The 13,271-nt window shown below is 42.0% G+C and overlaps 1 protein-coding gene across 1 annotated transcript; it reads left to right on the top strand.

The window, feature by feature from the left end:
• The first annotated feature begins 357 nt into the window (after positions 1-357).
• LOC131290649 (probable ATP-dependent RNA helicase CG8611) lies at positions 358-8,801 on the top strand. The gene is made up of 5 exons (XM_058319812.1): positions 358-411; positions 473-2,313; positions 2,380-2,546; positions 8,244-8,499; positions 8,582-8,801. The coding sequence occupies exons 1-5, from the start codon at positions 358-360 to the stop codon at positions 8,730-8,732; spliced, it is 2,469 nt and encodes an 822-aa protein (XP_058175795.1). The 3' UTR covers positions 8,733-8,801.
• The last annotated feature ends 4,470 nt before the right edge of the window (positions 8,802-13,271 follow it).

Below are 13,271 nucleotides of genomic sequence, written 5' to 3'. Positions count from 1 at the left end.
AGAGGCATAACAGGCTGTAGTGATCTTGTAGGAAGGCAAACTTTGACATGGATCATTACAGATAAAATCGTAATTTCTTTTCCTAGGATAATCGGCGTAGCATTGGATCGCCTAATATCCTGCAAGAAGTAATTATTGCTTCCACTGGATTTGATTGTTTTTAAGGAGCCTTGGAGATATGTATAAGCCTTGTTCGTGTTATATGAGTGACATTTGCCTTTCAACTGTCAAATCGGTACACGTGCTGTTTGACATTTCTAATGTAGAGTCAGTTTATGTTTGTTTTTCTGTTTCTCCGCGTGAATTTCTACGAAATAACGTTGCTTTGAATATTTCACTTTAAATCCAATTATTAACATGGATCTTATGCTCAGTAATGTTGTGGTTGATAGTCCACCAAATGTGAAAGAGGTATGTTTCTTTGCTGCAGCCCAATCGTGTGCGGAACTGATTGTTATTGAATTGCTTTCAGAATGCGGGTATCAAGAAAAATAATGCTAATGGCTTAGGGGATGGAGGATTCTCCATGATTTTAAGTAAATCCGGTCCTCGTAAGGCGGTGGTTGCCAGGAAAAGAGTTGTTGCCAAAGTACCTTTGCAGGTTGTGAAATCGAAACCGATTCAAGCAGCTAACAAGCCAGCTGTCAAGGGGTCTGTAAAACAGGAACCACAAAAATTTCCTATAGCCCAACCTACAGCTAAACTAAAAGGCAAGAATGTGGCAACTAACAGCAACAGTGAGACGAATGGAGTATCAAAAAAGGAACCATCTAAAAACGGTGCACCTAAAGTGCATACCCGCGAAACAATTCCTCAGGAAGAGGAAGACGAAGGGGATAAGGACACGAGTAAGAAAAACTCGGTGTTCAATTTTCAATCCAATGCAACGTTAACAAATCGCTCTCAGAAAACCTCAATGTTCGATCGGTTTAAAAAGGATTTGCCGACGATAGATTTGCCAAGAGTGCAACCGCTCGAAGAGCAAGTGTTCAGTAAACAGACGATTGAGGCACTTGAGATTCATCCACATTCGAAGAAAAATATTGCCGATCTATTGTCATACACACATTTGACGATGGTACAAAGTATGGCGATACCGCGTTTAATGGAAGGTCGGGATGCACTGATCAGGGCGCAAACCGGTTCGGGAAAAACTCTCGCCTATGCACTACCATTGATAGAGCAACTGCACAATATTCGGCCGAAAACGAGTCGCACGGACGGTATTCTTGCAGTAGTAATCGTTCCAACTCGCGAGCTAGCCTTGCAAACCTACGAGCTGATGGTCAAGTTGCTCAAGCCGTACACGTGGATCGTTTCGGGATTTTTGTGTGGCGGAGAGAAGCGCAAGACAGAAAAGGCACGACTGCGGGCCGGTTTGAACATACTGATTGGAACACCCGGGCGATTCTGTGATCATATTCGTAACACCGAGTCTTTGAAATTGGGAAACGTACGTTGGCTTGTATTGGACGAAGCTGACCGTTTGCTGGAACTTGGCTATGAGAAGGACGTGAAAGAGATCGTCAGCGCTATCCAAGAGGGTTCAAACGCTGCAGAGAGTACCACTGATGTCGACGGAAAAGCGAGATCACTCCAAACAGTTCTTCTATCGGCCACGTTAACCTCATCCGTCAAGGAACTGGCCGGATTGACCTTGCATGATCCAGTGTACGTAGAAACGAGCGAAGCAATCCGCCAACGACAGACACATGCACAAACTTTCGATGGGCCCCAATCCGCTGACCACCTGCTGAACGTGGACGAATGCGTCAGTATACCACAGACGGTGAAGCAACGCTACCTCGTTATCCCACCCAAGCTACGGCTTGTCACTCTCAGCGGGTTGATTGCAAGCGAACAACACAAAAAACCATCGAAGGCGCTGATTTTCATGGCCACGCAGGATTTGGTGGATTTTCACTACGATGTCATGGTGGAGGTACTCACGGCGAAGCAGCTGGATTCAGATGACGAGATGGAAGACGATGAGGAATCCGAGGATACAACGCTTCTGCCGCGAGTATCCTTTTTTAAGCTCCACGGTGGCATGACACAAATCGAGCGAAGTGCAGTGTTCCTGAAGTTCCGGGCGGCGAAAGCGGCCGTCCTTCTCTGCACGGATATGGTTGCACGTGGCATTGATATACCGTGCGTTGACTTGGTGGTGCAGTATCACGCGCCACAGATATTGGCCGACTACGTCCATCGCGTCGGAAGAACTGCTCGGGCTGGACAAACGGGTAAAGCTATCTTGTTCATCGAACCGGCTGAGATTGATTTCATAAAGTACCTTGCCGATAAACAGATAAGGTAGGTGTTGTAAAGTTGTTCTCCTGCGACCATGCATTTATTCAAAAATTTCATCAATACTTGCAGCATACAGGAGCAGAAAATCGATGGTATTTTCGTTCATCTCGGGCAGAAGTTGAAATGCGGTCAAAAGACGGTTGCCAAGAACAAAGAGCAGGCCGCTATTCGTCTACAACGTCGCTTCGAGCAACTTATCACCAAAGAAAAAGAGCTATTTGCAAGCGCAAGCAAAGGTATGTGCTTTAAAATTTGATAAACTAATGCATGGTTATGGATAAACTGCGAATACAGAGTTCATCATACTACGATCTAACTATATATTGTTTCATGTAGTGATAAGAATGAGATCATCATAGAGTAATCATGATCATTATTAAAATTTCGTGGGCATTTTCGTTTTATAACACATTTTTTATATGGACGTGGCATTTCTATTCAATTTATGCTTATTTAAAATAGCATTCAATTAAGGGTTGAAGTTTTCGAATTCAGTTACTTTACTTTTTAGGTATTCTCTATCAAACAAATATCTTCATTATTGGTTTATACATGTTCCGGAAACATAGATTGACATTTGAAAAAAAAACTATACACTCGTAGACCACCTAAATGCACACCATTTGTAGGTTGGAATTGAAAATCACTTGTGTGTGCTAGAAAAGTTACTGAAAATTTTAGAAGAATTTCAACTTATTGTTCAACTTATTATTTAAAGATAACGGGTTTTTCCACATCATAACAAAACTATACTGTTTGCAAAAGAGGGAAGCTTCAGGGGAAAAAGTCTTATTTTCCCAATTCAAACTTCAATTGTTATTTTGTACAGCTAACGCCAGCTAATGTACAGAAATAGAACAAATAGGTTTGCCAGAGGGTGTTCGATACCGTACGGAAGGAACGATGCTTTCGTCGGCGGTTTGATTTCGACACGCACTTCGCTGACTGCCACTCTACGGCTCCTATTTTGCTCTCTACACCCGTTGACTTTTCCCCGGGGGCTGCATTGTTGTTTCTGGTGAATTTAATTACTGTTAAAACATGTCTTCTAATGGGGCAACTGTTAGGGGTGGCAACAGTAGTGATATGTCCTGAAATGTTTTTCCCTTTTTCATTCCCCCTCGAAGTCCAACTCTAAGACACCCCGTTGCTTTTTCCAGTACGCACTCTCAACAAACGTCGACCCCGGCGGGTACGAGGGTTCGGGAAAGAGCGTTCGGGAAAGTGGCGACCTGCTCACTCGCAGGGGCGGAGTTCTCCTAGCCATTGTGTTGCTCGATGGTGGTGGAAATATGTTGGTTTGTCAATTTGAAAGGAAAGTGTGGTGGCCAATCCACTTCAGGCAATGGATACCATTGTCTACCCGTCCCTCGAATCGGGGATTCGAATCGTTCCAATGTGTCATTTCCCTTCGAGCAATCTATATGTCAAGCAAAGGACCCTTTTGCTCCCGAGTGGCGATTAATAGACCGTGAATGGTCCCCGGTTCAGGCGCGCGCAATGTGTCCCAGCGTCTCATTATTGAATCATTACTCTGCTTCCCGCTGGGAGGGGGAGAACATTGCTAATTGTTTAACCAAAAACGAGCGTGAAGGTAGAACGCCACTTCCGGACTTATCGAGCGGGCGTTGCTGATGAGGAGAAATTAGCGTCGTTAGATTGACCAGAAATGGCATATAATTTATAGCTCCCGGCAATCTTTGGCACCCTTCGAAGATAAAACCGTGCTGATGGGTTTGCCTTCGGACACACCCACACCGTTGTTAAATTGCAAATGCATTATGTTTTCCCTAGTAGCAAAAGGGACCTGGGAAAAAATCTCAATTTGCAACGGTTTTTGCTAACTCAATTGATTTTTTCTTCAATCAAGCGTTTTCTTAAATACTTTTAACTTCAAAACTTATTTCTAGATCGTTATTCAATTACTTTCCATTTTTAACATTCACAGTCGTTTCAAAAAAGATAAATGTGGCTCGTTACGGTGTTACCGCATAAATCTGAAAGTCTATTCACATTCCATTGTAAGCATGGCTTGGCAAAGCGTGCAGTCGTGGACTTTGACATGCCTCAAAACAACTGCACCGATAATTTTCCCAATAACTTAAAGGTATGATTTAAACCGGGCGGAGAACGTGCAATCCTGATCGGATTTGGTTGTTACAGGAAACTGGTAGGATAATTTCAGCATTCTCAGAATCAATTCATTGTCTTGAAATGATTTAAATGCTTCGATTGAAACCGGTACGTACCTGCTTCGTGTGGGCGCAATCATCACCATTATTAGTAAATTATGTCAGCTGACGCTGTTCGTTGTCATAGGATACTTGTTCGGTATGCAACGAATACATTCGTTGCAGGTAAATGGCAATCGCTAGGACTGACGTTGGACCGGCATCATCGTCATAGTATATCATGCGCATTTCACGTAGGCTGTAAGATATGGCTAGTGGTGACGCTGGTTTTACCAAGGGTACCGTTTCGTTCATTGCACTGATTCCATCTAGCTTTGTGCAGTCGATGCTGTTGCTCTTGCAGAAGGGTGTAGCTCAACGACCAACGCCAGAGCTTGCAAAAGAGTATCCAGTGAGTCCACTCGAATTGGTTGCTGAATCGGAAGTGCGTATCATTTGTTTTTATAGTGGATTATATGTTGGATTAGAATGTACACGCTTAGTTTAGACGTCGGGCTCACCAACTTGCAAACATCAAATAAAAGACCCAAATCAACGTGCTGCTTTTTCACTTCAGCAATGTGCATGACACTGGAAGTAATTGCAGCTATCGAGCACCCTTTTGTCCAATGTGATGTGCTTATCAGGGGACCCTGATTAATTTGTTTTCGAATTTGGCGCGGTTCATCATGGAAGTGGTTCATCATCTTCCTACTAATAGGAGCAGTAAATGATGACAGGAGCAGGAAATGAACGACCTATCTCTACTTTCCAACTAACAGAACTCTTTCTAGTGTTTGTGCTGGCTGACGAGGAGGTTTTGATAGTTTATAATTTATGTTTACACGAAGTAAAGTTATGCACAAAATTAAGCCGGCCGTGAGGTGTGCTTTTTTAAATGAAATTCACCTACGAGCCAGCCTTGCGTTTTCTTGTATCACGAGCTTAAGCTCAAGTGCCCGTCTGTCATCAATCATATACCTTTTGCTTTGTTCATTTTTGTCTATATTGAATATGGGATGGTAGAGCTTACAATCGAACGTAACAAAGCACAAACCCGAAAGAATAACCTGCTAGAAACATGCTGTTTGGTTTGTCAACAATGTATGGGATGAAACTTGAACCCGCTAGCTCCGGAGAGAAGGGGAATTAGGAGGGAGACAGAGCGGTGAATAGCTGGAAAACTCTTTCAAGGAGGTGAAAACATTGAAAAAAAGGGAGACTTAAGTCGCCGATCGAGCCGTGCACACCGGATACGGAATTAAAAAGTTGTTGAAGTAGCTCATTTTTTAATGGACGTTTTATGACGTTTCCAGCCGGGCCGCCGTCGCCGCTAATGTCACTCCTTTAAATATGGCTTTTTTTCTTCTTCTCCTTCTTCTTTTGATATTTTCTGGAAGGGCGGTTTTGGTCTCCCGGTTTTCGGCTTGTTCAATCTATTTTCCAAGCACTTTCAAGCAATGGCCATATATATATTCAAATATGATTGCAAAGGGGTCGATTTTCCGACTGAGTTCGATTCCCTTTTTCTTCCAAGCCCGACAGCACGTTAAGGGAGGGGAAGTTTTCTAACAAAGCCACGGGAGTAAACCCTCAACGAAGTACTTATACGAGTGTACTTGAGTGTAGGGCGGCGAAATGTGCTAGTGTTACTCTCCTCGACTCAACATAGTTGCGAATTAGGATTGTTCACTCACTTGAATGGTTAGTCAAGTATTCGATGCAAGTACGTTTCGTGAAATGAGCAACAAGCCAACCCTTCGACAAGCGACAATGTAATAAACCCGTACAGGCTGTTTGGGAGAAACCAATTCCCTAGGGAAAAAGCCGGTTAATATGTTCTCACAACATTGATACAGCTGTGTTTTTTTTTAGTATTTTCTACAACTTATTACCTTCTTAGTTGAACGATCTAACATCAAACTTTGGTGAAGATTTTCTTAATCCGATAGTGTATCGCTAACATAAACTATATTGTTGCCTAATATGGTAACTGGGGAGTCACTTTTGCCTCGAGGAAAATGTATTTTAACTCCGCCACATCCAAATAAAGTCGCGTCAATTCACATGAAGTCGCATCAATAGACTGTTAGGGATGGAGATTGAAGTGAAGCGAGGCTCAAACTGTTTGTTCTCCTATGAATCAAAGCATCATCGGTAGTCCGGAGCATTAATCAAACTAACATCTTAAACGCGGTACTTCACCTTAGGTGCATTATGTGCCATTTCCACCTTGATCAATTCGCTTTTCTTCGTTTCCCATCCATTTCCAATCCTCTTCATGAATTGAAACCGACGACAATCACGGTACGGTTTTTCGTGTGTGGTCGGATTCCACACACTCGATTGTGAATAACGCCATGCATCTTAAGCCCGTAAAACATCGGTCCGCGCTCATGTCTCGTAAGCCGTTCATTATTGCCGGTGTGCTACTCCGGATGCGTTGCTTTTCTGGTTCTCATCATCAACACTTCAAGTTCAAACCCCCCCCCCCCCCCCCTTCCCCTCTCAGAAACGAGCCATTAATGAACGCATGCACGGGCGAATGGCGCGAGACGCAATCCGTATAGCGTGTGTGTGTAGGCTCAGGGGGAAATTATAAAATAATTGTTATCAATTGTGCGTCAGCAAAATGCGTTTCAAGATGGTGTAGCAACAAGCCCGTACCACACGGGTATATATTGCGGTTGATGTTTTTTTTTCTCCTCCACCGAACGTTATTGGTAACGCTCTAACAATCGAGCATTCCGCTCCTTTATCCCTGGTGCTCTGCGCTCCCCATCATCCCCGGGCCGGAGGTACTTCAAGGTTTCTTTGCGCACTTCTTTCTTGGTGGTGTAATATTTTATTCTCCTTTCATACCGTGGTCTTTTCTTCGTTTGCCCAACTTCCGGCGACGAAAGTACACCGTGAGGCTCACGATTTCCCTTCCCTACCCGCCCCGGCGGCAGGACAGCGGCGACGACTTCGCTCGGCAATACAGATCGTGAGATTTTGAGATCGGTTTTTGTTAAAGTTTAATAGAAAATTAAGACAGCCTCTGTTATTCTTTGGCCGTCTGAGTCCATTACATACACCACTGCCGCCCAAGACCCTCAGATGGGGAAGCCGTAATGTAACAACGCTTGTTCTGCTATGATCCGATCAAATTGTGCCGGAAATATTAATTTAAAGCCCGATTTTCGCGTTATATCAGTCGCTAAATGTATAGTTCACTTGCCAGGATGGTAACTCCAATCAAACTCAATCTAAACAGAACTTCACTTTGGCTGATAACCCGTGATTGATTTCGTCCATTCGCAATCTACGAAAAGGTATGCACATGTCGAGCTTGTTTTTTTATAACAGGAAAAGTAATCTATCCCTTCCATTATTCGGTTTTTCGAACTTGTGAAATGTGGTAGGAGTGTAAAGGGAATAGTTAAAAGCGGAAAGAGAAAGTCAATGAGTGGCAAAAGAAGGCATAGACACCCTTTTAAATACTGAATAGTTCTTAAACAGATTTATGTTTGATTAGTTCCAATGCAAAATAGTGTCCGATTATGCATTTCAGCATTCAATTCTTCGTGGAGTAAATATAATTTAATGTTAATCATCGTAACATTTCATCCCGTGTTTGAAAATAACTATATTTAAAGCAAATCCATCCAATTCATCCCATTCCATAAAATAGTTTCCTTCCATTTTAAAAGTAGTTGTTAAAGAAGTAGTTAAAGTAGTTCGTAGTTTATTGATTTCTCTTTCCCTTTTTACCATTTTTAGCTTTTGTTTCATGGATACGTTATTATTCCAACTTCCCGAAAGAGCTGCGCCGCATGTTTGCCGTCAAAGGCATTCATATGGGTCACTACGCGCAAAGTCTTGGTTTGCGCGATGCACCGAAACAGTTTATGCATGCGCACACTGGCCCAAAGGATGAGGCATCCTCAAATGCAACTTTGCCAGCTAAAGCCATCCCAGGGCATCGAAAAAATGCGCTACACACTACCAAACGCCCCGGTAACGGATTAACTAACAGGTGTGTAAAACTCTTATTCAAACAAAAAAAAATAGTATTATGCTGGCTTACTGATAGGTTGCTTTTTTTTATATTCCTAAAGGACTATGGGTAAAGTTGGTGGTTATCAACAACGTGGTGACAACAGGCCAGGTGGGCAAACGATGGCGGAATTTGCCAAACGATCCCGCGTTTTGAACACTTCCGAATTCGCCAGTGGACTCGAACCGGCGCATAAAAAGGCAAAGCACTAGTGTTGAGGCAGATGTGTTTGGTATAAGTACACTCTCCCCTTTCTGTCTCTGAAAAGCTTACTTTGTAAAAAATGGAAAAAAATGTCGGCTATTCAGCTGCCCGACAAAGCAACCTGTGCCTAAAACAATCCTTCAAATCCTTTTAGGAAATATTGTAAAGGAAATATTTTGATAGCAATTATAGCAATTCTTTAAAAGACGTATCAATTGGAAATCTATGAGTTCATAATATGCATTGCTTACACAAGATTGTATAGGCTGAGGATGGCTTTTATACAAGCGAGTATAAACAGTACTGAGTTCAAGTTTTGCATGAGAACATGTAAATTGTTTTGAGTATTGCTGTGCAATTTTTCCTAGTTAGTTTGCATTGGAAGAGTCTAGCAATTCCCAGTTACTAATAAACCAAGATCCAAAACAGAAAAGCAAGAATAATCTGCGCCTTGAATTAAGTAACTCGACCCGGTGTTCGTACCTTTAACAATACGCACTGAATGCACATTACTTTCTCTGTATAGATCTAAATTAATTAGTCTTAATAAAAAATAACTATGTATTAGAAAATAAATTTTTCTTCTGTTATTCTGTTATAATAATAAAACAGGATCTTTACGAAATGAATACAATGATAACACTGTAGAAGAAGGATAAAAAAGAAATATTTTATAGAGAAAAGGAGTATACGTATCAATCAGTTATTGAATTAGTTTAATTCATGTCTTGCTAACTAGTATACATCTTAAATAATATCACTTATGCTTTAGGCATTGGTGAAGTTCCACTCGTAATCTGCGCAATGCATCAAACCAGTGATAACACTTTGTTTACATTTACTAGCTTGCAGACTCAACTGACATAATGCATTTGATTTGTATTGCCAGCGGTAATCTTGCTTAATTTGTTCGCTACCTAGTGCAGTTTCCAAGTTCGGCCCTTCTGTATAGCAACAGTGGCTTGCGGCCGGCACAACGGGACGGACATTATATTCTTCTGGCGCCACCGTTTTGGTTGCGGTTTGCTCGGGAAGACTTCTCGATGACGAAATTACGCTACCTCAGACGGCTAAGTACAATCACCCTTTACCTCCAATTTGTGGGTTGATGTAAGTCTGTTTTTTTTTCTGCCTTTGCGGTCCTTGGCCGTCGTCTTGGCCGACTCGCGGATGCCGGCGCTGTGATCAGTGAAGTTTTCCGTGATTCGCTCCTCTCCTTTATTTATTTTTTTTTGTGTGTTTCCGCTTCGATTTTCTCTTGCATGCTCACTTGCTAAAACATATCATCTGCCGTTTCTATGTGTTTGTTTTCTACGCTTTCTTTGCTTAACCATACGATAATGACAGAATGATTACGTTATAAATTCGATTAACATGACATCAAGGCACCGAAAGCAACTCCGGTAGCAGCATAATGTTAATAAATGAAGTTTCCCCAGGGGTTTGCGGAATGTGCTTGTAGTCTTTGGTATAGCCTTGCCTGCAATCTGTTTGACCGCCTACATGGGTGGAAGCGTTGGGCAAGGGGGAAGGTGGGGCGAAATGATCTGCTTCCTGAATTTGAATGTGCAACGAATCTTACCAGCTCAATTGTCGGGGTAAATCATTACAAACAGTTACTCTTTTCTGATTTCAAGTTGATTCAAATTTGTTCGTAACTCTTTTAGAAGTTTCTTCTTTCGATTTAAGATACGCAAGTTGAAGACTTTCTAAAAATTCGAATTATAACGATGAAAGTTCAGGCTGGTTCGAAGTCCTTAACAGTTATTATTCCGTGTGCGGGAGATGGGAGGGAACATCCAGTGGCGCTTTATCTCCAGATTTTTTCGTGCCCTTTTCGACCACAGCAACCGCAACATAAACTAGCATTGTATTCCTCCAAATCAGTCCCCAAGGCTTAATATTTTGCCCTTTGTGTGTTATTCACCGCTTCGCGTTAAACGTAAACATTCTTCAACAAAGCACAAAGCCGCCTGAAGAAGAAGATATGTAGAATACCGCAAATTACGTAATTATTTAAGAAAGCATCTTTTTGACTCCTCCGTGTTGATCCTTTCTCTGAGGGCTACCTGGATATTAAGAAGTTTGCTATGGATGACGCACTGAATGTGTTCCAAAATGGTTTAAAGCATGTAGATTAACATCGTTTTCATATGTCTGATTAGGACTTTTACATTTCGTATGTGAACTTACCGTATTAACACTTCTTATCGGTTTCATTGTTATCGTTTTTTAAATTGCTTGTTACTGTTTTTTATACTTTTCACTCCATTTTAAACAACAATTGTTTAAAAAAAGCTAATAATCTCCTTACAAATATATTCCCAGTTAAAAAAGTATTTAGCGAAACGACTAAACCATGAATCATGTGATATCTTCTCTCAAATTTTCATATTAAATAGGACAATTCGTGTGAACAAATTGTGTTTTGAAGCTGTAATCTTTGATTGTATATTAATTTTGTTATGTACTAGTGATATTTGCATTTAGGTTGATGGTTTCATTCATCAATATTCTCGTTAAGTAGAAACATTCCGAACGAAAAAATGGGATGCAAACATGTTGATTGGCGCCAAAATCTTACATGCTTCTTTTGGGCCGGACACTTCGCGCCAAACACCAAATTAATAACATTTAACCCTAGGATCATGTTGGAAGCCTCGTCTGATTATTTACAAAAAAAAAAAAAAAACACACACACAGTCTGTTGGTGCATGAAATTTGAGCGCGCCCAAATTCGTACGCTGGTGTCAAATATTTGCTTACTGTACGACTCGAATGTCGCAGGCTGGGAGAGAGATCGGCGTCGCAGGATGGGAACGAAGGATGTTGATGACTCGGTCCGGTGGGTTTCGGGCGGAGTGGATACAGTGATCCGATCGTTGCAAGGTTTCTGCTGATCGGTTCATCACTCCAACGACCCCGTTTGAGTGATCGGACCACACTCGACGCTATCGCACGTTCGAGAGGCTTTAAGACGGCCCTCAGCACTCTGTGACTTGCTTTGGAGGGCTCCATGATATCGAATGTTAACCGCAAGAACATTCATTTTTTGACAAAATAAGGAAATTATGAATTATTTGCACTAAAACAGTTAGCAATACTTTGCTCTTCACATAATTTAAGATACGAACACCTTATACCTCTTAGCGATTAACTCAAAACATGATAAACGAGTGTAATTACGTTCGATTTGGAAATCGGGCCTCAAAAACTTCTGGGAGCCTTCAATGGTCAGGTATCCGATGATACCTGATCCGTTTCACCGTCGCCAGCGGGGAAAATTCGGCGACGGATCTTTGTAATTGAGATTGAGACACGTTTGCCGGATGGATGGGGCGTCGGATCGGGCCAAATTCTCATCGTAAATCGATCCGAATCCTTCGCCTACGGATTTGCTCTGCAGCTGAGCAGAGTGGCTTTTTTTACTTTGGGTGATATAATGAGGCGTTACAGTGAGTTGCATTCTTGATGCTGCAGCCTTAGGAATTTTGAATTGTTAACTCCTTTTCATTTTGAAAAGTATATTTAAACCTTTACAATCGTTGATGTCAAACGAGTAGAAGGCTTACGATAAAAGTTCCCCCCGTTTTGTTACAAATAGTAATCCAATGCTTGACTTTCGGTACAGCCTATGATTGAACATACAATTTTTGTTTGCCAAAGAGGAACTGACGTTTCTTTTACATTAAAAGTAAAGGGATTGGGGAGAAGAGAAGGTACCAATTGACGCAAGGCACTGTGCTGAGACGCAAAAATACCCTTGATCACCTGTGTCTCGATCGCCGGTTTTTCCTTCCTCCTTCAACATCGTCTGAAAACATATCAATTACTCCTGGCCTGCATTGCACATCAACAGAGAGTGGTAGACAAACCGAATGACTAGCGAAGAAAGACATTGATTGCGCGGCAAGTGGTTACCTTCTAGGTAAATCTTGTGGAAAAAAAGTAATCACCAAACGAAAACAGTCAAAATAAGATTGAGTAAACCCAATACGTGCGCTCGTACTTCATTTGCAGCAGGGGATTTTCCAACAATTAAAGTTTACCTCCAAAGGTGACACTCGCTGGGATTTAAAAATAACAGAGATTCTACGTAATTCCACTGCAACAGCCAATTTGCAGCGCCAATTGCGTGTATCCCGGTACCGGTTTTGGGCTAAGTTGTGCGTAGCGAGCCGACATATGCGAAACAGAGGAGCAAAAAACCAACACATGAGGCATAAAAACAATCGGCAAAGGACTAATGTTTAGCCCCGCTTTAATGATAATTGCTTCTGCGGCTGTGATTCTGCGCGGTGAGCACAAGCTGGACGCCAACATGCCCATCATCGTGTTATTATATTCCGATCATAACCCGGCGAGTGTCTCGTCAACCGCACGGTGGCATGCATAATCTCTTAAGATCGGAATCGTAAGATATAGAAAACAAACTTGAAAAAAAAGCATTGACTCCTCCGCGGGACCGCTTTTGTTGTGCTACTAATTGAAGTGTGCAGGAGATAGAGATTTAATGTAAGGTCAAAGGTAAGCCGCTCAGTGTGTGC

This window comes from Anopheles ziemanni, chromosome X (genome assembly GCF_943734765.1).
Source record: "Anopheles ziemanni chromosome X, idAnoZiCoDA_A2_x.2, whole genome shotgun sequence".
Taxonomy (NCBI): Eukaryota; Metazoa; Arthropoda; class Insecta; order Diptera; family Culicidae; genus Anopheles; species Anopheles ziemanni.
This window is presented reverse-complemented; position numbering and strand designations above follow the sequence as displayed.

Bases quoted from the DNA above. Each gene is read 5' to 3' on its own strand.
- LOC131290649 (XM_058319812.1), top strand. From the start codon at position 358: ATGGATCTTATGCTCAGTAATGTTGTGGTTGATAGTCCACCAAATGTG. The intron at 2,314-2,379 runs GTAGGTGTTGTA...CAATACTTGCAG, and splicing joins CTTGCCGATAAACAGATAAG to CATACAGGAGCAGAAAATCG. The intron at 8,500-8,581 runs GTGTGTAAAACT...ATATTCCTAAAG, and splicing joins GGTAACGGATTAACTAACAG to GACTATGGGTAAAGTTGGTG.